Here is a 15,731-nt window from a genome sequence, read left to right on the forward strand (position 1 = left end):
TCCGAGGCCAGATCAGGTCCAGCCCACCTGTATTTCTGTAGCTCTTTTCTTACTTGGGGAGAAAAAGTCTGGTCTTGACCTTCTGAGCTACTCTGGTTTCCTCAGAGCAAACTGGCAGGGAGCCAGGGCACCCTAGGGTCAGGGCACTGTGGTTACCATCAACTTCCTCTGGCATCTAAAGAAGGAAGGTCGGGATGGGATGGGGCAGACACTTCTATCCAGAAATGTACTCTCCTTCCCTATGAGGCCAATCTCCCTCTTCCAGCCTTCCCTGATGCCACGTGGTCCAGGAAACCGCTCTTGCTCACCCGGCTTTCTGTAATGCCCTGGCTGATCTCCCTGCTTCACTCTGTGCTCCATTCCCAAAAGAGGGAACCCGCTCAGACCCAAGACGCCAAGTCTGATTATATCACTCTTCTATTCAAAGCCCTCCCGGGCCCCACCCTCTGCATGTCCACCCTTCACCCAGCACAGCTCTCTCAATGAATCTTTAAATTGACCTCAAAACCCTTTGTCACCCTCCATACCCCCACCTCTCTGGCCGTATCACAGTGGCTTCTTTGCTGTATTCAAACACACCAGGCATGCTGTGGTCACAGGGCAGCTGAACTTGCTGTCCCTTTTCTTGAAATGCTTCCCAGGGATATGCACTGGCTAGTTCCCTCACCCCTTTCAGGACTTTTCACAAATGCTGCCTTTCGGTGAGCTTTTCCCTGCCCTTTATCTGCCCGCTTCCGTCTCTCTCTGTTCACATTCCTGGTAGTACTTGTTGCCGTCAGTTCAGTCACTCAGTCAGGTCCAACTCTTTGCAACCCCATGGACTGCAGCATGCCAGGCTTCCCTCTCCATCACCAACTCCTGGAGCTTACTCAAACTCATATCCATTGAGTCGGTGATGCCATCCAACCATCTCATCCTCTGTCACCCCCTTCTCCCTTTGCCTTCAATCATTCCCAGCATCAGGGTCTTTTCTAATGAGTCAGTTCTTCACATCTTGTCACCATAACACCAAGCATACTATGCTTTCTATTTAATTATTGTATTGTATTATCTGTCTTCTCCAAATACAGCATAATCTCCAAGAGGCAGGGCTTTTATCTACTTAATTCATATTTTAAACGTCCAGAACAATGCCTGAAATATAGGAGGTGCTTGAATGAAGCTGTTGAATGGAGATTTGCTATGACCATATTCATATTCATCCACTGTTGTCTAGTTGCTTGGAACCCACTCTTTTGTGATCCCATGGATTGCAGCCGGCCAGGCTCCTCTGTCCAACTTCCTAGGCAAGAATACTTGAGTGGGTTGCCATTTCCTTTTCCAGGGTATCTTCCCGGACCAGGGATGGAACCTGCGTCTCCTGCTTGGCAGTCGGATTCTTTACCAATGAGACACCAGGAAAGCCTGGATATTCATCCGTGGTTTGTATATTAATCCAGTACCTACCATACAGCAATTACTTAACATCTACAATCCCAGTTAGCCTTGCAACTGCCTGTGAGGGGAGATCTGGCCCCCACTTCATAAATGACGAGACTGACAAGTGGAAGCTAAGTGACTTGCCTGAGCTGGGCTGCTCTCTTCCATTGCATCTGATCTCAGTACTCATTATGTTCCCTTGTGATCACTGGCATCTATTTTCCCTGCTGGATTTGAAGCTCCGTGAAGGCCAGGGCTGTGTCTGGCCTGTTCAGCATTCCATCTCTGGCACTCAGGAAGTATCTGAATGAATCCCTTTGATAAGGAGCGGAGGGGATTCACTGCCAGCTCCTGGGTTTGCCATCCCATCTACAGTTTTTCAGCAGCATGTAAGGCAGTTTACCCTGAGGCTGAGCCAAGCCAGGAATTCACTCTCAGGCCTCTACCTCTTTCCTATCCTGCCCACCCCCATCCTGGGCTCTCTGCCAGCAAAGAACAACTACCCAAACAGACTGTAAGACAGGCTGTAACTCTGACTTTGCAGTAGTACAAGGTAAGTCCCTTTGACAAGTCTATGGGAAGAACTGACCTTTGGGCGGCTGACTGCAGTTGCTACTCTCCTCTGGCCCTGTCCCCTGCCCCCATCACCTCCCAACCACTTGGCAAGGATCCACCAGAGACCCACCGCCATCCGAAGAGCAGGACGGCGTTCTACTTTGAGTCGACTGTTTTTCCCAGAAAAGCAAGGTGTCTACTGTCAAGAACACTGCCCACTCCCACCCTCCACTGCGTAAAGAGCCAAGAGCCTGGGGGACCGAGCTATCATTTACCAGTCCTCTGGAGTCTCTTCTTCCAGTTACACAATCAACTTCCTCACCACAAAAGATAGTTAATGGACACAGAAGATCTGACAGTTCATATGAAAATCATCACAACCTCAATTGCTACGCACTACAGACCTTTCCTGCCCCCGCCCCCAGGCTTCTGAGAACAAATGAAAAGAAAAAGGTTGTGCGTGTGTGACTCTCACCGCCCCCCCCCCCCCCCCCCCCCCCCCCCCCCCCGCCCCATCCTAAAGCCAAGTGAACTCTTAAAGAGCATCCGCCTTCCCACAGTTTCCAAAACGTCTCCATCTGATGAACTGACTCCATTAGCCGGCGGGGAAGCCAAGCTGCTGACAGGAACAGCTCAGAGGCTGGAAACCACGATTCTAGGGACTTTCTGATGATCCAACCTAGCCAAGGCATAAGGGATGACCTCATCACTGAGGGGGTCCCAAGAAAGGGTTTCACTTTCTTCATTGCCAACCAGCCCCCAAAGAGGGTCCCCCTGGATCAGCACTAGAGATAGGAGAGATTTTCTCATAATAAACGAATAATGCGTCCACAGATGTTCAAGTCACAGATCTCCCCTGCCCCATCCCATCAGAGGAGCCTGCCCGTGACTACTTGGGCTGAAATCTTCAGAGAGGCCAAGTTCTCAAGGTTTGGGGGATGAGAGGGGGAGGGAGTTGGAGACTTTTCAGGTCAGAGTTGCCCTTTTTCTAGAAGCAGTACCTTATGGCATGGTGGTTAAAAGGATTTGACAGCCAGCTGAGTCTCAGTCTCAGCTCTACCAGTTACTGTGTGACTTTGGGCAAATTACTTAAACCTTTTATGCCTCAGTTTCCTCACCTGTACAAGTAGTGAGGACACTCTTTGATGGAGTGTTATGAGGATTAACACTTCTGCTTTTCTAAAGCATAACGGGTGAGGGACAGAGAATCTAACTAGGCATTTCTGGGATGAGCCAGGAAGGTGGAGACAGGTGTTCGCCCAGGGAAGTCCAAGGGTGTCCACCTCATCCTCTGGATTTCCAACCAGCTGACATTGGTGCCACCCAAGAACCACGAAAGTGGTGAAAAATGGGAAGGTACTGGAAGGACACCATGAATCACACAGCTGTCTCTGGGAGTCTAGGACTGAGAGGGGAAAAGAACCAATAACTGATGGTAAACTTTTAGAATCCAAGGCTGCTGTGGGAGTTAAACCCATCTGCGATGTCTGATGAAGGTCCTACAGGTTGATCTTACCTCCCAGACCCTCGTTTGCTTTAACAAACCAGAGAATCACAAAGCAGAGTGAACTTACCCATGCCAGCGTCTGAATCTCTCTGCAGAGTCACTATTCACCTTAACTGTCCTCTTGGGGCCCCCTGCCACCCTCCTCCCTACTCAACAGCCGAGACTGCACAACGACTCTGTGTGGAAAGAGTGAGTCTTGGCTTCTGTACATGAAACGAGAATCCACAGGGGCTTGTGCTACTGCCTCTGGTTAGGACTGCAGGGCTGTGACGTGCCTCGGTGTCACCCATGAGTCAGACCTTGCCATGCCCTCCCGATCTAAGGCTTTCTTACTGAACCAACGGGGCCCAGAGGACACTGTTTCCCATTGGTAGGAACTAGGCTTATGCTTTCCCAATGGTAGGAACTCCCAGACTTATGACTCAAAGAGTTACACGGTCTGATCTTCAAACCAGACGATGACTGTCAGGTTCCTGATACACAGAATCTGACACACTGTCCCAATGGCGATGGTGGTGAGGCAGACACCTGCCCATTGCAAACACCTCTGCACACAGCCCTCAGTGAGTGGAAGCTCCTGCTGGACTGTGGCTTTTCCTTCTGGGGGACAGGGTGGCAGGAGGGGTAGGGACAGTAAGAGGACTCTGTAGCAGGTGTACTTGTACTTTTTTTAAAAAATAGCTTATGGGCTTCCTGGGTGGCTCAGATGGTAAAGAATCTGCCTGCAATGAAGGACACCTGGGTTCGATCCCTGGGTCAGGGAGATCCCCTGGAGAAGGAAATGGCAACCCCCTCCAGTCTTCTTGCCTGGAGAATCCCATGGACAGAGAAGCCTGGCAGGCTACAGTCTGCTGCTGCTAAGTCGCTTCAGTCGTGTCCGACTCTGTGCGACCCCATAGATGGCAGCCCATCAGGCTCCCCCGTCCCTGGGATTCTCCAGGCAAGAACACTGGAGTGGGTTGCCATTTCCTTCTCCAATGCATGAAAGTGAAAAGTGAAAGTGAAGTCGCTCAGTCGTGTCTGACTCCTAGCGACCCCATGGTCTGCAGCCTACCAGGCTCCTCCGTCTGTGGGATTTTCCAGGCAAGAGTACTGGAGTGGGGTGCCATTGCCTCCTACAGGGCCACAAAGAGTCGGACAGGACTGAGCAACTAATTTTACTTTCACAAGATTTTATTTCCCTGACCAGGGATTGAACCTGAGGTCCTTCCTAACCGCTGAACTTCCAAAGACTTGCCCAGGTGTTCCTGTCTTAACTCCGAGGAAAGAGAGGGATTGGTGTCCTGGGGGAGTGTGGACTTGTGGGAAAAAATGGCCAGGTGGGGTCTTCGGTCCTAACACACGTGGCGTGGTGGAGCTAGGTGGAGCTAGCTAGTCCCCGCAGGTTTTGAGCACCTCTGCACTGAGCTGAGCCATTCTGAGGTACGTCCCCTCAGTGACTCCTCACCAGTCTCCACAGGACAGGCACCACTGTGGCTTCATTTTCTGGAAGAGGGAACTGGAGCTTGGAGGTCAAACAATCCTCCCACTTCCTGGTCCCTGAGTGGAGAACTCCAAATGCTTACTGAGGGTTTACCCCAGGCATGGCCCCAGGTAGACCAAGAATTATGACTGAAGCAAGGGGGCCAAGAGTACACCATTTCCCACTAGTAGGAACTCCCAGGCTTATGACTCTTAAGAATTCTTAAGAATTAGGCAGTCTTCAAACTAATATTCAAACAAGATCATCTTGATGTTCTTTGATGAAAATCATCAAAGCTGATCTTCAAACAAGACTGTCCTACCCCTCTTAGCCCTCCCCTTTCCCTTCTTATCTTTCCCCCTCCACCCAGCTCACAGGCAGCCTGCTGAGAAGAAGCAGAGGACTGAGGAGGGGAAATGGCTGTTGGTGGAAGTTTCCACCTTTCCTATCACACCCAAGATAACCTCAGCTTCTCAAGAACACTCTGCAGCTGCAGGAGGGGAGCCCGTTACTGCCCATTGAAAGAAAGGAGACGTGTGAGACATAGCCCCTGTCAAATCCTGCTTCTGCTGAGGACAAGTCACTTAACCCTTCTAGACCCCACTTTCATAACCTCATCCATAACCAGCACTCTCTCCCTCCGCCTCCACCCACAGAAATCACCAACTCTGGATGAGTCCATTCTAGAACTCTTACTCAATATGCCCTGTTAAGTATCTCATTTAATCCTTAAAAAGAATCCTAGCCTTAATCTTATAGTGTGGTGGTTTAGTCGCTAAATCATGTCCGACTTTTGCAATCCCAGGGACTGTAGCCCGCCAGGCTCCTCTGTCCATGGGATTCTTCAGGCACGAATACTGGAGTGGGTTGCCATTTCCTTCTCGGGGGATCTTCCTGACCCAGGGATCAAACCCGGGTCTCCTGCATTGCAGGCAGATTCTTTACCTACTGAGCTATGAGGGAAGCCCCTATATTACAGATTGTTACTATTTATAAGAAGGATCCTCTTAGATGGCTACCTTGAAGATGGGATAAGATCTTGCATGGAATGCACTTAGCGCAGACTTCAGTGTTTGAAAGGTGAAAACTGGAAGGCCAGGGACAGCCCTGAGGTCAAGCGTCAGGCTGGACAAGAATGGAGCCCTGAGGGGGTACAGACAGAGCCCCTCAGGTTACAGCCCCAAGAGGCTCTTTCTTCAAGAGCCCCCCATGCCCCAAAGTGCAGTGACTCAGCAGAGGGCGTTCTACTGACTGATAGGAAACTGTCTGGAAAACCCCACCTGCCTGCGACCAAGATGCTTTATTACTGGAGGAGACAAGTGGACGTGTCTGGTGAATGGATGGAATTTGAAGCTTTGAGTCCTGAGTCTAATGCTGCTATTTGGGGTCATAATTCACAAATCACCTGTTTCCTTCTTGCCAGCGCCATGCCAGGCCCTGTACTAGCCTTGAAGATACAAAGAGTAATCAGAGTGGCTTCTCTCTGAGCAGCCATCCTGGGTACTGGCAGGCCACAGCAGGCCTGTCCTGGGGACCTAGATGCTCACCTCTGGAGATGTCACTGTTGACTAAAAGAGGTGCTTTCTTTTTAAAAATCACCTCTAGTCGTTAAACGAATAAACAGCTCTAAAACACTTAGGAGATAAGACCACACTCTATCAGGACTTGCCTGACCTTTGACAGCTCAAAGTGAAAATGCCAGGAGGCCTCAGCTGGCTGGCTGAGGGAAAAGCAGATAACCAGCAGTTTCACTGGCAACAAAGAGACTGAAAATCCTGCACATTTTTAGCATGTGACTAGAATAATCCACAGCTGGGCCCCTAGCACAAAATGCTGGATAATAAAGCGTGCAGAAATCAGGGACAGCCTTCCTTAGGACTAAGTGAGGCTGGCTGTATTCAGGCCTTCAAGCAGATCATCTCATTTAAACTTATCAAGTCTTCACTGTAAAGGCTGAGTTGGGTTTAGAGCTAGTCTAGCTGTGTTACTGTCAATATTCACCCCCGTTCACCCTCCCCACCCCCACCCTCCTGGCTGGACGACCTTGTTGGTGGTGGTTTACTGGCTAAGTTGTGTCCGACCCTTGCAACCCCATGGACTGTAGCCCGCCAGGCTTCTCTGTCTATGGGCTTTCCCAGGCAAGAATACTGAAATGGGTTGCCATTTCCTTCTCCAGCGGATCTTCCTGACTCAGGGACTGAACCTGACAGGGAAGCCTGGTGGGCTGCTGTCCATGGGGTCACAAAGAGTTGGCCACGACTGAGAGAATTAATGACAACTCCTACACTGTAGGCAGATTCTTTACCATTGAGCCACCAGGGGTGATGTTGGGCACCTTGTTTAATAACCTCTTTTGGCCTCAGTTTCTTTGTCTGTAAAACTGGGATACTAGAATTTATAAGATTGTTCTAAACATTAAATAAATAAATCAATAGAAAGAACTCAACTTAGGATCTGGGCCATAGTCCTCCAAAAATATTAGCCTTTGCTATTATTCTGATGACTGCAAACAGCCCGATGACAGGCTATGTGTCATCTCTGTATTTTACACGTGATACAACTGAAACTTCCCAAGGTCAGAACCAACTCACATTTGTGGAGTCTCCTGACGCTCACACCCAGCTCACCACATGGCCTCCCTGGGGACAGTGGGCGAAACCACTGAGGCCACCTCCCCCCAAAACCTGCTTCAAGGCCAGAAGCCTGTAGATTCTTTGGGTTTTCCCATTAGGAAATCACCTCCTGAATAGGAATGCATTTTGGGGTTTGTGGAAGCAGACTGCAAACCAATCACTGGAAATGTGTGCTGGGCAGACCCGAGGTGCTGAGACACCTGGGGAACCAGTGGTGTCTGAAAGCAGTTTTTTTTTTTTTCAGCTGTATTGGTGTCTGTTTGTTTCCTCCTCTGATGCAAAGGGGGCTGGGAGAGGGCAGGGTGAACAGGAGCTGACATCGGGGTTACTCACAGGGAGGCTGTCTTCTGGCCACAGCCCACCTCCTCCCTGTGGCTCCTCATACACGTCTGCAAACCCTGGGCTCCTTTCCAACACGCCGAGTCTCATAATGAAGACAAACAGACGCTTTTTGGTGGACTGCTTCCTCTACCCTGAGCTGGAGGCCACAGCTTGGCTGCCACTGGCAGAACCCAGCCAGAGCCTTGATCTTAGGCGTGAAAATCCACGCCTCCCTCTGATGCTATCACACCTGGGACCAAAGGCCCCAGTACAGCCTTCCTTGATTCATTCATTGAGAACAGATGATGGCCTGCTGGGCTTAGAGCAGAAGAACAAGACCACAGCCTGTGCCCACGGTGGGTGCACAATCCAAGTGGAAAGAGATCTGGATCAAGAAATGCCAGCGAGGGACTTCCCGGGTGGTCCCGTGACTAGACTTCACACTCCAATGCAGGGGATCTGGGCTTGATCCCTGGTCAGGGAACTAGATCCCCCATACTGCAACTAAAGATCCCGCATGCTGCAGCTAAGACCCGGTGCAGCCAAATATTTTAAAAAAGAAATGCTAATGAAGTCACTTCCTATCTAGATAATCTTTCATTAAACACCTCAGATGACATCACTCCTCTGCTCAAAGCCCTCGGAGGGTCCCCCATCTCTCTGAGTCAAAGGTGAGGTCTGAAGATGTCCTCTCAGGCCGGACAGGGCTGCCCTGGAACTCCCCAGATCTTACTGCCCGCATCCCCACTGGAACTGGTCAAGCCTGTGGGCTGTCCAGACAGGCTGTCCTCTATGCCTGGAATATCCCTCTTCCATTTTTCCACATGGCAAAAATCTCTCTTCTCTCTCCAGCCTGTGTTTAACAGTCACAAGACCCACTTTGAGTAACCTGTGTCAAACTCCAACTTCACTCCTTGAACCCCTGTGACCGCCCCCGCCCCTGCCCCGTCCACCTCACCTTGCTTGTTCCCTCTTTCCGCCTTCTGGTGTATACTTCCTGGGTTCACTGTGTAACGTCTTCCTGTCTCCCTCCAGCCCCCCTAGGATGTATGTGTTTTATTTCCTGACATGTCCTGAGCACCCAAAAGTGTCTGGCACCTCACAGACACTTGGTAAATATTTACTGAATGGGTGAAAAATGAATGAACAAATGGGAGGGGAGAAAGAGGTGCTGTGAGCACTCAGCAGAAGAGCTAATTCCATCTGGGGGGTCAGGGAAAGCCTCTCTCCCCACACCCCAGATCGTGAGGGGCACAGGGGAAGGGGAGAAGAGGCCAGTCCTGCCTGAGGAAAGGTGAAAGCGATGCTGCCGGCCCCTCCCCCGAGAGATAATCCCAAGAGACAGTAGGCCTGACAATGGCCATCCCAGGTACTTCTGGTTGCCTTGAGCATCTCCACTTCAGAGTCTGAAGACTCCATCAGAGACAGCTGCTCTCTAAAGCCTGGATCTCTAAAAGTTCTTATCAGTCAAATCCTTGCTGAGGTTTCTTAAGAAAAAGTCTGACCCCAGCTATGAGGCTGAAGGGCAGAACAGAAGCACCCAACAGAAAATTAAAAATAAATGATATTTATTGAAAGCACATTTTGACCCAGGCGCTATTATAAATTGTTAACCTGCTTAATTACTGATGAATTGTGTACCTTCAATACAGTGATAGGTAGACCCACCTCACAAGGTGATTGTGAGCAATGCAGGGATTAGAGTATGAAATATAATACTTAGAACGTACAGAAAGTGCTCTTCAACTGTTTGCTACTCCATCCCAGGTGGCACGGTTGGTAAGGAATCTGCCTGCTAATGCAAGAGACACAAGAGATGCGGGTTGGATCCCTGGGTCAGGAAGATCCCTTGGAGAAGGGAATGGCTACCCTACTCTGGTATTCCTGCCTGGAGAATCCTATGGACCGAGGAGCCTGGCAGGCTATGGTCCACAGGGTCGCAAAGAGTCGGACACGACTGAGCACACACACACACTCCATCACTATCCTCAGCTTACAGGTGAGAAACTGAGGCACAGACAGATGACATAACCTGGACCAATTTTGCCAGCTACCCAGAGCCCAAGCCAGATCCAAACACTAGCTGTCTGTGTTCAAGGCTGATATGATATTCCTTGCCTGTATCACAGGCTCCTCACAGAATGCTTCTTCCAAAGAGAGGATCCTTCAAGCAGGTTTTTTTTTTTTTTCTTCTGAAAATTAAATTGTGCTTGCCCTTACTTGTAGGAAGTTGGCTAAAAGATCCAGCACCTAGGTATGGCTGAAATGCCCAGGACCCACCAGCTCCTTCCAAGGCTGTCCTCTCCTAGTGTCTAGAGCCAGAGTGATGTTCTGGACAACACTGTACACTGAGGATGACCCCTAGCCCCCAGTGCTGCAGACACAGAAATACACAAACCCGAGCAGAGGAGAGAGGTCTTCCTCATCCTGGGGCCACAGATGTCTGTCTTTTATGGACTGGTCATTGCTATCAGTTCCTGGCAATATGTGTCCACCAGCAGTGACCCCATACAGATGCCAAGGGGGTGGGGTTGGCTGGGAGCCTGGGTTTCTTGCTCCCCTATCCCCAACAACCTGAGTCAGTTGCCCCTGCGACTCCCAGAGCACCTCCTTCCTAAGGCTGCCTTGGTTATATCCGCACCCTCGGGGTCCGCCTTGGTGTGGACGATTCCCCACCAGACACACTGGAAACCAGGTGCAAGTGAGCCTTTCCCCTTGGCCCAATGCCCCCAGCAGGACTGGCACAACCCCAAGGAGGACTTGAGGGCTGTGGGCAGGGTGTGTGGGACCAGCAGGGACTCTGAGAGCCCAAGCCACAGGAGCCACCATCTGGTTCTCAGTCCTCACCTCCCCTCCTAAATGGAGAGAATTCTGTTCAAATGAAGGCTCTTCAGACAAACAAGAAACCAGTCAGGACATCAAGTGGGTTTCTTAAACAAGTTTAGCAAGAGCGGCCAAGGTTAGGCAGCCTCTTGTCCAATCTGTGACAAAAGAGCTTTCTGTTGGTTTTTCAGAAGATGAATCTGGCCTCCCTAAACCTTCTTCTCAATATCTACACACCCAGCATCCCAGCTTGCGCTGTACCCTCTTACAACAGAAAACCCTACTTATTTCTATAGGTTCATGCTTTTTTAAAATATAAAGTTCATATTGATTTTACACAGATGAATTTCTTTATATTTGGGCTAGAAAGGCTCAACAGATCACTTTTTGCCAGAAGTTGTTTCTTAAAAAGTCAGGCCAGTGTCTCCTCTATGAATCTGCCTTGGTCCGTTGACCAGTTGGTGCTGTGGGCACCAACAGGCTGCCAAATGGGCTTCGTTCCCCACCAGTGACTCTGCCTCAGCAGCTCTGAAAGAAGTGCTATAGATCCATCCACTGAGGAACCAAGGTCCACCAGGGCCATAGAGCAGGCCCAGACGTCTTAGCAAACCAGCAACTCTCACCACTGTGTCAGCAAAGGCTGGTGGCGACTGGACATTTACTGCAAACCAGACACCTTGCTAAAAACTTCATAAGCATCCTATCATTTAACCTCCCGACAGCTCTGTGAGATAAGCTATTATTGGCACTATTTTGTACAGGAAGAAGTAGGTGCAGAGGTGTAGGGGAGAAAGAAACTTAAATTGGAGTATCTCAGGGCTTTATGTTGGGTGAAAGGCATGTGCGTGTCTAGTGCTGGGGTCCAGCTCAGCTGGGAACCCACCGTGGAAAAACCCACATTTACACAAAGGGATGCCACGAAATAATGGTTCATTCTTTCAAAGGGTTAACTGCGAGTCTCCTATTTAAAAAAGAGACTTCCTCTTTAATTACCACTCCATTCTCATTCTGCGTTCCTAGACTCCAGGGCAGCTGTCACCCAAAGCGGGAAGGATTTGTGAAGCAGAATTTTCACCCACTCTGCTTCAGAGGTGGCTCTGCCTTTGGAGAAGGACCTGAAGGCATTGCTCAGGCTCCTGATGTGATCACCACACCCTCTCCTCAGTTCACTTAAGTGTGTGTAAAAAGAGTGAATTAGTTCACAAGTGTGGTTTTCATAAATGAATCCAAACGTATAACTTTTAAAAAGAAGGACATGTTGAGTTTGGGGGTAGTATTTCAACTGCAAGATCCACCCATATGGTGTTTACTTAAGTCATGATATGACGTTTGTTTAAAAGCCTAAAACATTGTATGTATTATAGAAATGACGCTTGCAATACAAACCCCCTGCAAAGGTGACCAGGACCTGCATTTCTGTGGATGCTGGCCAGAGCTGGGACCCAGGGACCAGCGCTGACTCAGTGATGGGAGCTCAGCAGTGCCCCGCACCTGCGTGGATTGTGCCCTTAGGGGCAAGTCTGAGTCTGGCCCCTGAGCTACAGTGGATGGGTTGATATTATCACATAGGCATCAGAGAGCAACCGAAAACAATGCAAAGAAGTGGTGAAATACTAGGCACGCTCAGTCGCTAAGTCATGCCCGCCTCTTTGAGACCCCATGGACTGTAATTCACCAGGCTCTTCTTCCATGGGATTTCCCAGGCAGCAATACTGGAGTAAGTTGCCAATTCCTTCTCCAGGGGATCTCCCAACTCAGGGATCGAACCCATGTCTCTTGCATGTCCGGTATTGGTAGGCAGATTCTTTACCACTGCGCCACCAGAGAAGCCCAAACTAACCATAATTGGGTGGAAATTTAAATCAGATTCTACAAAAGCAAACAGCTTAAACCATCTTTGACCAGAAAAATCCCTGAGGCTTCTCAGAGAGTCAGAAGCACTTTGGCATCATTCTCTAATAGGACAAGGCCTTAACCACTGAGGCCCAGAACATTGGCTAGAGGTCAGGCCACCTGGCTAGATCACTCCATGACCTTCTGAGAAAGGCAAGGCCATTTGAATCTGACCCCACCTGAAACCTAGCTCAGAGCTTTGTCTTGGTCAGGAAAATACTTCTTCAGTACCGTCTCTGCATACCATCAGCAGAGCGGAAGAGACACGGCAGGCTTTTGGCCAAATGAGACAACTTCTCAAATGACCTGGAGGGTCAGTCCTGTGTTTATGTGAAGATGAAACTCAGTGCAGGGAGAGGACAGATGGATGCGGAAAGTGAACAGTCACAGCACAAAGAAACTACAATCTTTCAGCCTTCACACCAGCTCCTTCCACATCCTCAGCAGCCTTGACTGAAATTCCCTTTCAAGAGGGACGGCATCAACTCCAAACTTATTTCTGCAGCACGTAGATCAGGTGTCTCCTTTAATGAAACTGCAGCTGCTGCAACCTTACCACATGGCAGTAGTATGTGTCAGCTGCTCAGTTGCATCTGACTCTTTGAGACCCCACGGACTATATCCTGCCAGGCTCCTCTGTCCATGGGATTCTCCAGGCAAGAATACTGGAGTGGGATGCCATGCTCTCCATCCAGGGGATCTTCCCTCCAGGGATCGAATCCACGTTTCCCGCATTGCAGGCAGATTCTTGACCGTCTGAGCTACAGAGAAGTCCCATACCATATGTTGGGCACTGTGCAAATCAGTTTCAGCTCATTTAACCCTCAGGATGATGCAGAGGTAGGCACCACATCCCCATTTTACAGATGAGAAAACTGAGATTCAGAGAGGTTAAAGTAACTTGAAGGTCACACAGCTGGTTAGGGGCAGAGCAGGACTAATACTGTCTGACATCAAAGTACATGTCCTGGATCTCTATACTTATCCCTCCTGAATCTCTGACATTACACCAAAGAGGAAAGGAAGGAGGGCACTGGCAAGGAGAAGCTGGCGGCAAAGAGGTGGACGTTCCCCCTGGCTTAGGAGCAGGGCTCAGCTGGGTTGTGGGACAGAGAAGGTACGAGAGGCCTCTCAGAGGCAAGGAGTGTGGCTCCTCCCTTCTCCTATGACAACCACACCAAAATAGACAGGGAGAGGCTGCCGGGGGCGTGGGAGCGCATCGCTCCCAAGTGAATCATGCCTGTGAAGGGCGAGGTGCTGCTCAGACAGTAGACACTATTTCTACTCTGCCAGCCTGTAGGCTGGAGGGTGAGAGGCAGGCGCTTTGTTAACTGGAGAAATACGGCATCCCCTCCCTCAGAAACGGCCCCCTCCCCCAAGCACCAAAGAGATGTTGGGGCGACTGGCTTTGTGGAAGACCCTGTCCGCCTCTCTCCCCTCGGACACTGCTGACCAGGTGCCCACGGCCACGCCCAGCAGGGTGTTAGGTGCTGGGAGCACAGGAGCCACATACTGGAGGGATAAAAGGAGAATTCTGTACTTACTTGATCTCATATTACATACATCTCTGTAAGAATCCTTAGCATTCCACCACCACCCCCAGCTGCCCCTGGGACCAAGCGCAATGCTAACAGGTTAAAATGTTCTTCCAGTCAGACCACTGCCCAGACACAAGGTACACGCCAAAGGAACTATAATGGAGTTGTCACAACTGTCCCTCGCGAAGTAGCTAAAGCACAATACAAGGGTACTGACGGGGAAGTGAGAAGGGAGCCACAGCAGAGTGGACCGTAGCTGGGAAGATGCAAGAAGAGTGTGCAGGGCCCTGGTTACCGTCGCTCTGCTTGTGTTCAGGGAACGTGGGAGCTGACGGAGGACTCTCCTCACCCATCCTACCCGGAGCGCTCCCCAAGTGTGGTGGGCAGGCTGCTCGCGAGGCTAGGAGTCTGGAGTCATCCCTTCTTCCAGCCCCAGTGCCTTCCCTGAAGGAGCTCCCAGCTCAGCTGGGGAGGAGGAGACTTTCCTGAGAGAAGGAAAGCCTGAGTTCAGGTTCCAGGGCTCAGAAAAGAGGGGTGAGCCATCTGACATGGCCTGGCCCCCACACTGGAGCCCCACGATGCCACACCTGGGAAGGTGACAACTGGGGCCACAGCGAGGGGCCAGGTGCACAGGCCCTTTCCTAAGTCTTCACGTTTCCCCACTTGTTTTTGGTCTATTCCTTGAAGCGGCCACATCTGCACCCCTGCCGGGCAAAACCCCTCAGGAGTAGCACCTTTTGGGGTGTGCGGGCAGCTCGTAGTGACCACTGCTTAACTAGTCTCTTTGTCACGGTGGGAAGGTGGAATCTGGGGAGCGGGACCCCAGCCTGGCTGGACCACGGGAGGGCCACCAACTCCTTCCCAGGGAAGGCAGAACAGGGCTGGAGGGAGAGTGACTGGGTTCCTGAGAGTGTGTTTAGAGCATTCCCTGACCCCACCCTGCAGTTGATCCCTTTGTGATTGAAGAAGCTCTGGAAGACAGGAAAGCAGAAAGGAGAAGAGGAGGCAGGATAAGAAAGGGAGCATTATCCTCCCAATCCTGGGTCCCAGGACTGTCCCGAGGCTCCGCTCTCCTACCCTTGGGCTCCACCTGCTTCTAATAAACCTCCTTTTTAATTTCCACCTTATACTCCAGTATGTTTCTTATAACTTGCAACCACAAGAGTCCTTCCTAACCTAGTGCCAGGGCCAATGAAACTACCGACTGGGCCAGAGGAGGCAGGGTGGTCTCCAGGGAGCCATAAGGTGACTGGACATCTGGCCTTCTCCTGGCCTGGGCCCAGCTCAGGGCCTGACTCCATCCCTCCATCCACAGGAAGAAGAGCCATTTCCACAAGCTGCCTTGAGTAGAAAAACCACCACCTGTCAGTGCCGGCCCTGTGCTCCCTGCCCACCCCCCGCTAATCCCCAGGTCCACCCTGGGGAAGACCCAGCTCTGTTATCTCCTCAGCATTCTTCCCTGATGACATCAGGACTTGCTCACTCTAAGTCAAACACCCTGGTCCCTTCCAGGCTGGGAGCATCACCTCCACCGTCTCTCATCCCAGTACCTGCATCTGGGTCACTTGCATGCCAGGAGG

The 15,731-nt window shown here is 50.7% G+C and overlaps 1 protein-coding gene across 2 annotated transcripts in view; it reads right to left on the reverse strand.

The window, feature by feature from the left end:
* Positions 1 to 15,731, reverse strand: part of ABTB2 (ankyrin repeat and BTB domain containing 2) — a 186,237-nt gene that overhangs the window by 76,155 nt on the left and 94,351 nt on the right. The window contains exon 1 of one of the 2 annotated variants that reach the window (XM_042233340.2): positions 3,549 to 3,673. The exons of the other annotated variant lie outside the window; for it this stretch is intronic. Coding sequence (XP_042089274.1) covers positions 3,549 to 3,552 — 4 coding nt within the window. The 5' untranslated portion in view covers positions 3,553 to 3,673. Of the gene's footprint in view, positions 1 to 3,548; positions 3,674 to 15,731 lie in introns of those variants that run through there. 2 annotated transcript variants of the gene reach the window in all.

Source organism: Ovis aries, chromosome 15 (genome assembly GCF_016772045.2).
Source record: "Ovis aries strain OAR_USU_Benz2616 breed Rambouillet chromosome 15, ARS-UI_Ramb_v3.0, whole genome shotgun sequence".
Lineage (NCBI taxonomy): Eukaryota > Metazoa > Chordata > Mammalia > Artiodactyla > Bovidae > Ovis > Ovis aries.